The sequence below is a fragment of the Vulpes vulpes genome, chromosome 2 (assembly GCF_048418805.1).
Source record: "Vulpes vulpes isolate BD-2025 chromosome 2, VulVul3, whole genome shotgun sequence".
Classification (NCBI taxonomy): Eukaryota; Metazoa; Chordata; class Mammalia; order Carnivora; family Canidae; genus Vulpes; species Vulpes vulpes.
Window position 1 is genome coordinate 125,702,843 of NC_132781.1, and position 13,050 is coordinate 125,715,892.

General features: G+C 41.1%; 1 protein-coding gene across 3 annotated transcripts in view; it reads left to right on the plus strand.

Annotated features, from left to right (window-relative positions):
- The window catches only part of STK32A (serine/threonine kinase 32A), a 130,330-nt gene that overhangs the window by 79,425 nt on the left and 37,855 nt on the right, over nucleotides 1–13,050 (plus strand). For all 3 annotated transcript variants that reach the window (XM_026018620.2, XM_026018634.2, XM_026018628.2), the window contains exon 6: nucleotides 8,361–8,398. In XM_026018620.2, coding sequence (XP_025874405.1) covers nucleotides 8,361–8,398 — 38 coding nt within the window. The remainder of the gene's footprint in view (nucleotides 1–8,360; nucleotides 8,399–13,050) is intronic.

The following is a 13,050-nucleotide window of genomic DNA, read 5'->3' on the forward strand; positions in this document are numbered from 1 at the left end:
ACTACTAACTAAAGAGTTGGCCCCCATGCTTGGAACCTACTTGCCATCCTAGCTAAAATAACCACGTGAGCAATAGTGGAAAGACCATGACATTTAAATTCCATCTCTGCCATTTATGAGCTGTGAGACTGTGGACAAGTCAGTGGCCTTAGATTCTCTCTCTCTCTCACTCTCACTTTTGTATATGTAGATAGTACTGCTTTCCTTTGGTGTCTAAGTGGTAAATCAAACAGGGGAGGTGACTTTTAGGGAACCTCTGTGAGAAGCCTTGGGTGACTCATGAGGATCAGGGCTCAAAGGGTTCTGAAAGGTCAGCTGAGCAGGTTAGTGTTCCTCTGCTGCACTATCCACTTACTGTATTGCTGTCAAATGCTTATCCAGCCTCAGTGACAACATCCACATCACATTTTAAGATTACATGATAGTTCACACCAACTTTGGAAGTATCTATCTATTAAGAGGTTCTTTCTCAGATCCTGACTTCAGTGCTTATTTGTAACTGCCTCAGTGCTCTCTACTGAAGAACTGGCCTTTTTTTTTTTTTTTTTTTTTTTTGGCCAAAGGGCCATTAACATCTGGTCCCTACCACTCTTCCCCTTTACCAAAGAAACCTATCCTGGTTGTGAATACCTTCATAAGTTGCTTGGGTTGGGGGGTTTGGAGGAGAATGACATGCCAAGCTGGGGGTCTAATGCTCTGGCTTGTATTTGGTGATTTAACATAAAAGGTAAATTATTATGGACAATGGAGGAGAAACTCAGAAGTCATGGAGAAGACATCAGAGAGAAGGAAGGCATGGTAGGTAGGCTAGTGTCTTCAGTGATACTTGAGAAAAGAAACACAAATTCAAAAAGGGATGCTGCATAACATTTTCACGGATGGTAGGATGGTAAAGTCATTGCCTTCATCACCCGATTAATATATAATGACATTGGACCTGTGTAGTGGGGTGACAAATGAAAAGCAGTGCTATCCATGAAAATCCATTACACTCAAAATGAATATGTAAACATTTTATATGTATATATAACTACATGTATAAAATATGTATTACATATTATTACAGAATGTATTTTTAACTCATATTCCCTTGAACAAACTATGGGGAATGCTGAATTTGAACAACAACAACAGTAGGCAGGCAGAGGGATGCCTGGATGGCTCTGCGATTGTCTGCCTTCAGCTCAGGGTGTGATCCTGGGGTCCTGGGATCGAGCCCCCACACTGGGCTCCCCGCAGGGAGCCTGCTTCTCTCTCTCCCTGTGTCTCTGTCTCTGTCTCTGTCTCTCTCTCTCTCTCTCTCTGTGTCTCTCATGAATAAATAAATAAATAATTTTTTTAAAGATTTTATTTATTTATTTGAGAGAGTGACAGAGCAAGCATGAACAAGGTGGTGGGGGGATGGGCAGAGGGAGAGGGAGAAGCAGACTCCCCTCTGAGGGGAGCTGATGTGGGGCTTGATCCCAGGATCCTGGGATCATGACCTGAGCCGAAGGCAGATGCTTAACCACCTGAGCCACCCAGGCACCCCAATAAATAAAATCTTAAAAAATAAAACAAATACCCCTTATACCCTGCCATCCCCACCTCACTTTTTTCTTAACATATGTATTTTTATGTGACCAAAGACCTCTGTGTGACATCTTAAATAATGTATTATAGAATCATATGCATAATATATTTCCCCTCTCAAGAAATAGGAGCGAGCCCCATACAAGAGTACATTATGTAAGAAAGAATTAAACCCCAACTGTAGACCTATCACAAAGCCATGGACACTGAAGGGGTTGATTGTGGTTTGGAGACACTGATTTTCTTGTTCCCTGTTCTCACAATACCCCATATCGGGTTGCAGGGTGAACAACTTGATTCCAGGGTAGGTGCAGTGAAGGGATGTAATTAGCCTATTAAGTTCTGCTAATATCTTGTAAAGTCATTCGAGTGAGAACAGCAGATACATCAGTTCTGCCTTGGACCCTGCCCCAGGGAGCATTGTATTTCCACGGTGCAATTTATAGTTGCCACCGTAGGCATCAGCTGATTCAGCCTTTTCTGTTTAATTAAGTCAAGATGGAATGAAGAATTTCTACAGAATGTGTGTCCCTAGAACTGCAATTTACCACACCCCAAATTCTGTAGCCCCTCTCCAAAGTCACAGGCTCTAATTGTGCAGAAATCACTTCTTTCTTACTCTTGCTCTAAATATACACTCATACGTTTAATGAAGATGATCAATGTTCTGGTTGACCAACAGTAAATACAGTGCATCAGGCATAGAGAGAGGACTTTCTTTGTTTTGCCTTTTCCTGGCTCTTCTTAAGGAAAAAAGAAATATACGGCTTTTAATTCCAGAAGTTTGAGAAGCCAAGGGACCAGATTCACTCATTTTTATGACAAATATTTACTTGAGTCCTTGCTTTGTTCTGGGCACTTCTATGAGCCCAGGAGCTATAACATTGAGCAATACAGAAAAGATTTCCTTTCTCTGAGAACTTATATTCCAGTGGGGTAGAAAAATAATAAATAAATAGGAAAACAGCGTTCAGAGCTGTGCTGAATGTAAGATGGAGGTGAAGAGGTAAGGATGGTGGGGGAGGCTATTTTAGGTCAAGTGGTCAGAAAAGAATTTGGAAGAGATGTTTTAACATAGATCTGAAATGATAGGAAGCAGTGAGCCAAATAAAGGTCTAAGAAAACAGGATTGCAGGCAAAGGAGGTTGCAGTCTGAGGGAGCCATCTGTGCAAAGGAGGGAAAGCACACCAGTGTGGCTGGAGCATGGTGTGTGGCAGGGACGGGGTGCTATTGTGTGGAGCTCAGGGCTGTGCAGGGCTAGAGTGTAAAGGGCATATGATGCCAGCAATAAATGATTTAGGTTTTTATTTCATGTGAATTGGGAGCCAAAGGATGTTAGACAGGGAAGATTGTGTAATGAAAAACACCACTTTGAGGGCCATGTGGCTAGTGGATTGTTGAGGGACAGTAGGAGAAGCAAGAAGGTACTAGTGCATTACTTCAACTGATACCTCATATAAGTGGTATATCATGTTTGTCCTTTGGAGTCTAGCATATGTCACTTAGTGTAATGTCCTAATGGTGTATCCATGGTGTAGGCTGTATCAGAATCCTGTTTCTTTTTAAAGCTGGATTCCACTGTATGTATACACCACCTTTTGTTTATTCATTCCCCCACTGTTGGATATTTGGTTTGTTTCTACTTCTTGACCACTGTGAATAATGCTGCTATAAACATGGATATATGAATATCTGTTCAGATGTTTGCTTTTCTATTGTTTTGGGTATATACCCATAGAAAAAGAACATGGAATCATGTGTTAATTTCCATGTTCAATTTTTTTTGAGGGACCACCATACTGTTTTCAGTAATTCTATTTCAAAGGTGGAGCTATTAAGAGTTGTTGAAGGACTAGTACTATGAATTAAAGAAAGAAAAGAATTAAGAATGATCTTGAGATTTTCAGGGGCACCTGGGTGGCTTAGTCAGGGAAGGATCTACCTTTGGCTCAGGTCATCATCTCGGGCTCCTGGGATCCAGCCCTTGGCCAGGCTCCCTGCTTCTTCCTCTCCCTACTTCTCCCTCTCCCTCTGCCACTCTCCCTGCTTCTGCTTTCTCTGTCAAATAAATAAAATCTTTTTTTATAAAAAAGAATAATCTCAAGATTTTAATTTTTACAGTGGGAGAATTATGAAGCTATGTACTAGGAATCCTGGAAGAAGAGGATTTGGGTATCTGTATGGGAGGTGGATAAATGCCAAGGCTTCTCTTTAGAACATATTTGTCATGGCTCTTAGACATACGGATGGAAATATCAAGCAAGAAGTTGGACATATTATTAATCTAGAATTACAGGGTCAGGGATGGAGACAAAATATGTGTGTGTCTGTGTCTGTGGGTGTGTACACACATACATATATGTATATATTTTTATTTATATTTCTAAAATATATATAATTTTTTAAATCACAGGACTGAATGAAATAATTTAAGTGAGAGTAACGGTATATGTGACTAAGCTCTGGGGAATCAGCATTTAGAGGTTGAACCAAGAAGATACCAGCAGACAAGACTGGGGAGGAATCTCTGTGGCAGAAGGAAAACCAGTAGAAAGGGGCTTTTTGCAAAACACAAGAATAAAGTATGTCAGAAGAGAAGGAATGATCAATCCACAGAGAAGTAAAGCATGGTAAATAAAAGTGCAGCCAGGGGATTTGGCAAACTGGAGGTCATCGATGTATCCAATAGGGGCAATTTCAGGAAGTAGCAGAGATGGAAGCCTGGCTGGAATGGGCTGAAAAGGAGAACGGAGATGCTGTTTCTGATTTCTCACCTATTAACAACTCAATCCAGAGTTGTTATTGCAAAGGAAATTAGTGAAAATGGGATGATAAGTGGAGGTAGTTATGCATCAAGGAAGGTATTTCCAAGAGACTCAACCATAACATACTTCCTAAAGAGAGGTAGAAAAAGGTGTAGGAGAAGGGAGGAATACCTAGCTGAGAGAAATCTGTGAGAAGGTGAAAGAAGATGAGATCCAGAGCTGCAAGAGAAGAGTTGTCTGGAGGTAGGTGCGGGGACTTTTCGTTTATTATAACTGGTGGTAAGGCTATGAGTATGGATATAGAAATAGGGAGGTTGGTAGACTTAATAGTAGGTAGCTCTCTTGTCTTTGTGAAATGGTTTGTAGACTCAGTGGTAGATAGTTCTCTTGTCTTTGTGAACTAAGGAGGTTCAGTCATCAACTGAGAGAAAGTGAGAGTGAACGTGAAAGAGGCCTGAGGGCAATGGAGAGTGTGATGTGCTCCTCTTGGAGAAGGTATCTCACTAGGGCTTGGCACACTGGTGCTGGCTTGAGATATGCGGCCACGAATTCAAATGAGAGGTTAATATTACTATGTCTGTTTCCAACAAAGTTCAGGAGCTTGGCTGTAGGTGAGAAGAATTGGGGAGTTGGGTTTAACCAATAGTGTGGTTTTAATAGACGAAAACAATGGAAGGCAGTAAGAAAATTAAAGATTTGTAGAAGGGATGTTAACAGTGGCTGTGGAAGGGAATTAAGGATATTAGTGAGGGTTTTGATGCATAAACACAAAGTGATAGAGTCAACAATTGATGGTCTCAGGGTGATACGTGTACCAGCTTGGGAAGTGGAGTGGAGAGAAGGTCAGGTTGGTCAGGGGTGGGCTGCTATAATAACAAAGGAATGATTAGGAAATAGGAGCAAGTAAACTCTTCGGGTATCAGATATAAGGAAAGAAGATTGGAGGTTAATTCGGGCTAAGAGATTTGATGGAACAACCACACAGACATTATATTGCCTCGAATTATGGATAACAAGAGAGAAGGAACTTATTAGTGACCCGCTGATGATAGGAAGTTGTTAGAGTCCTCCATATAGATCTGAACCAAAGAACTTGGCCAACAGTGCTAAGTGTTGTGCTTTTCCAATGCCTTTTCATTCATAGATAAGCTTTTAAGAGGTTCAGAGTTTAAAATCAGATTGACATCTTTGGATGTGGACAATGCTTGGATGGTATTTCTGAACATGATTGTACATCAGAAAGTCCTAGAAGTTTCTGGGGTTTTTTTTTGTTTTGTTTTGTTTTGTTTTGACAGACACATAGGCCTGGCCACAGAGAGTCCGATTGCCACAGGACTGAATGAGGTCAGGGAACCAAGGTTGTTTACAGCTCCCTCCCCTAGGTGATTTTCAACATAACCACCAAGTTAAACCATAGTAGAGGTCGCCTTAAATGAAAGAAACAGCTTAGAATAAGTTCCCTCATACTTAGTGTTAGTTGACCAAGCTACCGAGCTGAGGAAGTGGTGCTAAATTTCAAAACTAGAAAACATCAACTTGTCCTATCAGAATTTTAATATAGTACACCGGGTTTATTATCACTGTCTTCTGGTATGTGAATAAATAATGTTAGCATGCTGAAGTTTACCCTGTAGTGACTTAGAAGTTACCTCATCACATTTCAGGGAAGCTATGTACTCAGAATCTGTGTCTATACACTTTATCTTTTTCTTAAAGTCCAACTTTTAAAATACTTATCTTACATTTTCCACATATATGTTTTCTCTGAATTTTGTAGTAAACACTCCCCTTTTACACTGTAAAGCTTTTGGCAGTGTTCCTTATGAACCTTTCCTACCCTCTCCATCCCAGAGCCAACTAGATCTCATTTATCTTTTTATTTCCTATATTCTAGCACAGTGGCTTCTCAAAATAGATAAGTATTCAATGAATAAATGAATATAAGTAGGAATAATCATATGAGCTAACTGTTACATCTCTGATCTCTGTATTATTCTTTAAGCTTCAAGGTAGTTTCTGGGAAAGGTAGTAGATACAATGAGATGTGGCTTTGACACTTAAAAATGATGCTCAAGGATTTCATAGAAACGTCTGAAAGTGTCAAACCCACAGCAAGTCATCTTACTCACCAAGCCTTCATGAATTCAGGCAGTGAAATCATTATGCTAATCTTGTCATACCCAAGTGTCTTCCCTCCCCACAGAACTCCATGGGGCCTCTTTTTTGCTGATGCTGCTCACTGGGTGAGGGTGTGAAAGAGGTAGCAAGAAACTAATACCCGGTTTACCTTAAGCTTTGAATTGCACAGTATTTGAGGATGCGTCCTTAGTACTCTGGTATGTACCATTAGGATTAGCCTCCTTGAATGCACTGGACATTCTCCTGGTATTATTTAGTCATTCATTTACTGCCTGCCAAGCGCCGCCGTGAGCCTATGTAATGGAATATGACATTAACCTAGAAACCATCGCTGACATCAAGGAGTTTATGATCCAGTTAGAGAAAAAGAAATATGAGCATGATAAATGTTATGATGGAAGAAGTATACCATGCCAAGCACATAGGAGGAGCCGTGGACTCAGAACTGGAGATTCAGAGAAGGCTTCCTGCAGGAAGTTGTTTCAGACCTTTGAGTTGAGGGATGAATCTGCTTTTTCTGAGTCCCTTGGTAAAAGAGCTCTAATTGAGGCAAAGAATCAGCAGAAGGTGAGGAGATGCAGGAAGCACAGGAGCCAGATGATGAAAGGGACTTTATTTCATATGAGTGAGTTTGGACTTGATAATTCTTGAAACAATAGAATCCATCTCAAAAGAGTTTGGGGTGGAGTTTGCAATACTAAGAGAGTTTAGCCGTAGAAACAGGCAATTTGAAACCCTATGACATGCATCTTTTTAGTCAGTTGTACCCTGCACCAGATAAAAATGTGTCACAGATACAGATGATGACTTCTGAATCCAGAATTAATGTTTGGAACCTAACAAAGGAAATAAGAAAATATTCAAAGTTCATGCATACATGCACCTGCACATTGGTATGGCATATGCTTTGTTCTGCTTGTAGTTACTAAGGGGCTTATGATTCATTAAAATTGTCAAGAAAAGAGGATCCTGACATTCTTGGTCTGTCAAAGACAAGGTCGTCTTATTTCAATGACATAAAAGCCACTTGACTAGGCTGAAAATGCATCCTCAAAACCTATTGCAGAATTTCATCTTTAATGGCTTTTGTGAATTTAGGTTGGAGGGCTATAATGGTGTATTAGGGAAAGGCAGTAAAACCCTAGTGCAAGAGCAAGGGCCCTTACAAACTACACTGCTGTTCTCTGATTGAGGCTTACACTAATACTGTGTCATGAGGACTTTGAAAACACCGTGGGCCACTCCTCTAAGTATTTACCATCAAACTACTCCCTTCACTGGAAAAAGGTGAGTTCTGTTTCCTCCTATGAATTTAAGGATCTCACTAATGCCTGGAAGATGAGTCCAACTCCTTTAATTACCCTAGCGATAATATTTATTAAGTAACGAGAGACATTATAGCATCTTCTAATTTCTGCAAGTTTAAAATATAACCCTATCTTAGATCATTTTTTCCTTGTTTTTTAGAGTCTTGACATTCATTCCAGTGACAAAGATGAAAAGGATACTGAGTACTACTACCTATGGCAATTTAATTGCCCCTATGACCCTAGAAGCTAAGGTTACCTGCTTACATGTCAGATGCTACAGAAGTAAAGAATGTCAACTTTTGGATGACAAGGACTCAATCTCAAAGCCCAGATCTTCCTTTTACTAACAGAGGCCCTTTAAGCCTCCATTTTCTGATCTAGAAATTGGGGATCTTAATTGTAATCGTGTCAGAGATTCACCATGGAAACTGGATGAGAGCGTGAATGACGAAGGGCCAGCTCATTGTTTCAAGCCAACTTGGAGCTCTTGTGTGCTTCCACTTTTATCCTTTAGCTCTGTTTGCTTGTTTGTTTGATTATGAGCAACTTTCTCTTTTCCTTTTACTCCCCTAGGGATATGAAGCCTGACAATATTTTGCTTGATGAACATGGTAAGTAAATTATTTGTTTACAATCAACGTGACTTGCACATAAAACAAAGGATGTGGGACAAAAGGATTATCCCCAGCAAAGGAGTGTTACACACGGGAAAGGCCCTGCTTGATTCAGTTGAGTTCTATGTTCAAACTTGATTTGATGGGTGGGAGGGACAAGGTGGGTGGGTGGACATTATTACTGTATCAGGGGAATGGTACCCACCAAAACCCTTAGATAACATTTACATAATGGAAAAGTCATTCCCTTTACAATTTTCTTACACTTCTGATTTTTTTCCCAGAAAACCATCACAGGTTTCTTTGGTGCTAATTTGCCTTAATATCTTTCTAAAAATCATCTCTTTTTTTATAAAGACAGAAAAGGCCTCAAGCTCAGAGCATTTGGCAGGCAAGAGTAGCTACTGAATGATGAGCGCCACTATTTTGTTCGCATTGCACCTACATTTATGCTTTTCTTCTTATGAGGGAAAAATTGGTTTCACATTTGCAGAAGAGCAAGCGAGTTTTCTGCTCAAGGATTTTTAGATTTTAAAAAACCAGTCATTTTAAAGAAAAAGAGAGAGTGGACAATGGTATATGAGGCACCCAAGTGGGGAAGTGATACAAGGATTTGGCAGGAACCATGAAGGTGATCCGTGAATGCCCGAAGCCCAGGAGACACTGATTAAGGATATCCTGAGAGCCAGCTTTCGCCAGCAATGATTAATGTGTGTCATCTCTTCCAAGTGTTTATTATTTTTTTTCCAAGTGTTTATTTTAATGTATGTTTGGATATACTGGTATACCGGGGTGGACCATAGGCACAAAGGTCTTTCTTCTGTGTTTCAGAAGCTGTTGGATGAGGGAGTCCTAAATGAGCAGGGCTCCTTATTCATTTGACTTTTACAAAAGGAACTTGCAGTGGGACTGCAACTCCAAGTACCAGCCACTGCTCATTACTTATTTACCTACGTGCATTTTAAAACTGATGTGCAAGACCCCACCTGTGCTCAGAGGGCTAAAAACAAAACAAAACAACAACAACAAAAAAAAAACCACTTCTGTGTATGACCTCTAATTTTGAAGCCTGGGGTCATTATTTATTTATGGACTGTCTAAAAGATTTTTTCCACTTTCTTCTAGTGCTTCATTTCTTCCTTGCCTTTACTGCTTCTGACCTTTGGGAGCAGATTCTTGGAATCTCCAAAATGTGAGCAATAGTGAGATGTGGCATGAAGGTGACTTTCATGAAAACACTGACTGTCCCTGCCTTACATAAGAGGCAGGAGCCTCTCTCAGCCTGGTACAGATAAACCCTGTGGAGCTTCACAGTTGTGGGGAGGGCCTCCCCTCATCCACAGAGGCCACCTCTGCACAATTTAGAAAAAGGTTCTCTGTCTCCCCAGCCCAGCCTTATGAATGCACATGACTGGTCCACTAGAACACAATCTGGGGTTCTGTTCCCACTTGCCCCCTTCTCTGGCTGCCTTTGTGTGCAGCATATCACTCTACTACTACCTGTTGAGGCCCCGAATGGAGACATGTAGGTCCTGTTCACCACAACCTTTTCAAGATTTACTTCCCATTCAAACCAGTGTTTTCATTTTGGGCCTCAAACCTGGCTTAGTCATATTTCTACCATAAAGTCATCCAATTCTCCCTCATTCGATTTCTTTCTCCTCCTCATTTTCTGGTCAATTTGGTGATTGTAGATTAGGAGAATAGTCCAGAAATCAATTAATCTTCAAGTTTACCTGCCCTTAGAAACTACTCTTTTGAAAGAATCATTGTGTAATATTGTAGTTAGAGTATGGATTCCGGAGTCTAATTATCTGAATTCAAAACCCAGTTCACCCCCTCACTCATCACTAGCTCTGGGAGTTTCCACAGACTGTTTAAACTTTCTCTGAATCTCAGTTTTTTGAGGAACCAAAAGAGTAATTAATTCTTAGAGTCACTCTAAGAATGAACTAGCATACTATTTAAAAAATGCTGATCGCAGTGTCTGCCACACTCAAAAGTTAAATATTCATATAATCCCATGAGGTACAGTAGCTTTCTTCCTTCAAGAAGGAAGCTAAGGCTTCTGCATCTTGTTCTATGTGGCTCTGTCTGTAGCAGATGGTCCGTGAAAGCTGGGCCCTTACCTGTGTTTTCTAAAGAATTATTTTGATTCCAGAAGGGATGTGCCAAAACGTCAGTGTGTCTGAGCAATTTTGTGTAGCACTAAATCTTAGGCACCTATGCCTTCAGTAATCTGTTCTGCTTTTCCCTCCATGCACAGGGGGCTAAGCCCCCTTTTGGGGGCATTTTAGTCTTGGAAGGGCTGAGGCTTTGTTGCTTAGGTTGTGTGAGCCACCATCCCAGTCGGGACAGTGTCAATCTACACCTGTCACCTGGTGAAATGTTTACAATAACCCTTTAAGGTTTTGGGTTTCAATGATGAATTAAGAGGTCTTTTTTGCATTATTTTTTCATCCTGCATTCTACTTGAGAATCACTGCAGTAAATAAGAGAAGCATTGTTTTGGAAAGGAATGGATACATGAATGGGATAGAAGCAAACAACCAAAAAAGATAGAGAGCTGTATTCTCTGAACATTGTCCTGGGAACCCCCTTCTGAAGAAAATATTTTAAGGTTATCTACTCTCTGTTTATTCAGATTCTGAGAAACCAAGGCTTTCTGGCATTATGCAGGGACCATGATGAACCACCCTTAAATGAATACATTCCTGATACCCTCCAGCCCGGAGCACATTCTATAGAGCTGCTCCTGTGAGAATCAACTGACCCCCAAATCAATGCACGCCTTTTCGAATGTCTTCTGGTGTGATTTCCATGTCTCCTATTGGAAATCCTCATGTGTCCTCTCCGTCCACATTCAGAGTGTTTCACCCCCGATGGGCCATCACATGCGCCTTTTGCACGGGGATTTTAAGCAACCATGAAGGATAATTGCCTATCTTTGCCATGCCTCCTACGCCTGTTCCTCCAAGTGAACTGTGTATCACACCACACTGCTCACATTTTAATTCAGCACCATCCTGCTACAGGAAGAAACTTTGTTTTATTCTTACTGATTCATGTTGCCTCGCATTCATCAGAAAAGACTGATATTTAAAGGAACTGAATCCCTTTGTAAAGTGGAGAATCTTTCCACTGTGTCAATGAACATTCAGAACTTGACTGAAAAAATGTTTTTAATTTAGACCATACCTGTTACTGTTCTCCCCAAACGTCTCATTCACTAGTTCAGAGCCCAAGCTGGCATTAGCTCTTGGATGGCTCATCAATCGTCCTGATAGATATTTTCATATCCTACCAACTTAAGTACCCCCATCCAATTCTATCAATTCCATAGTGTCTAAATTTTTGTGTCTTAAATTATTCAGGAAATAAATGCTGCATCCAGAGGAACAATAATGTCTGCCTGGCATATCTGAGGAAATGACAATTATGGCATCATCTATAATTTAGTTTCCTTAATATCATCCCTGGTCCCAGGAAACAGAGAAAGGCAAAACTCGGTCTAGGGGTAAGAGGAAGAACTAAGCATGCTACCCGAACAGCTTCTTCCTTGCAGAGTCCCAAAACGGCCTAAAAATCAAGTGGGAAGCATCTTTTCTTTAAGAAAAAAGTTATCTAGGGGTGCTGAATGGCACAGTTGGTTGGGGGTCCAGCTCTTGATTTCTGCTCAGGTCATGATTTCAGGGTCGGGGGATTGAGCCCCTATCAGGCTCAACATGCAGCACAGAGTCTGCTTAAGACTCTCTCTCCTTCTGCCCCTCCCCTCCACACTCTCTTCTCTCTCTCTCTCTCTCTCTCTCTCAAAATAAATTTTTTTTAAAGATTAATGTATCCCTAAATACCTATAGGTATATAGATAACAGATATATGGAGAGAGAGAGAGAGAGAGAGAGAGAGAGAGAGAGAATATATGAGAATAGCAGGACCCTATCCCCATTAACCAAATACACTAAGTCTCGGCTAGTACCTAAGGATGTGCCGGAGGGACCGTGCCAGTCTACACCTGTCTACGCTCTTTAATAAGAGTCTCAGGAAGATATGGCACACACTCTCAACATTTTTGGGTAGTAGAAATGTTTGAAAGCTGGGGGCAACACCCACTGACTGGTTAGGGCGTCCTGGAGTACTGTGTAGACATAGTGAGAAAACGGTATAAGTAATGACAATAATGATAGTTGAATTAAATGGCTCGGTGCTATCAATTCAGATTTTTAATGTGCTTCTGTTTCTCAAGGTACAGAGGTGAAAAGGCAAAAATGCTTTTCCAAGCACTAAATCAGGAACTTCTGAGCCTTGTACCTGAAAAACTAAACCACGCTAAGGCAGTGGTTCTAAGTGGGGATGGCTTTGCTCTACTTCGTGTCCCCAGAGGGCACATCTGGCAGTGTCTAGAGACATTTTTCATGGTAAGGATTCCAGCCAGGAGTGGGAAGTGCCTTTGGCCTCTAGCGGGTAGAGGCTAGGGCTGCTACTGAACTTACTACAGTGCATAGGACAGCCCCCATGGCAAAGAATTACCAAGTCTAAGAGGTTGAGAAACTCTATGTAAGGGCCTGGGCTGATGGTCCCTCATTCCCAACGCAGTTCCCGTGTCCCTCAACCAGCAGGTGGCTGAACCAGCAGGTCCCTGGTGAGCCAGC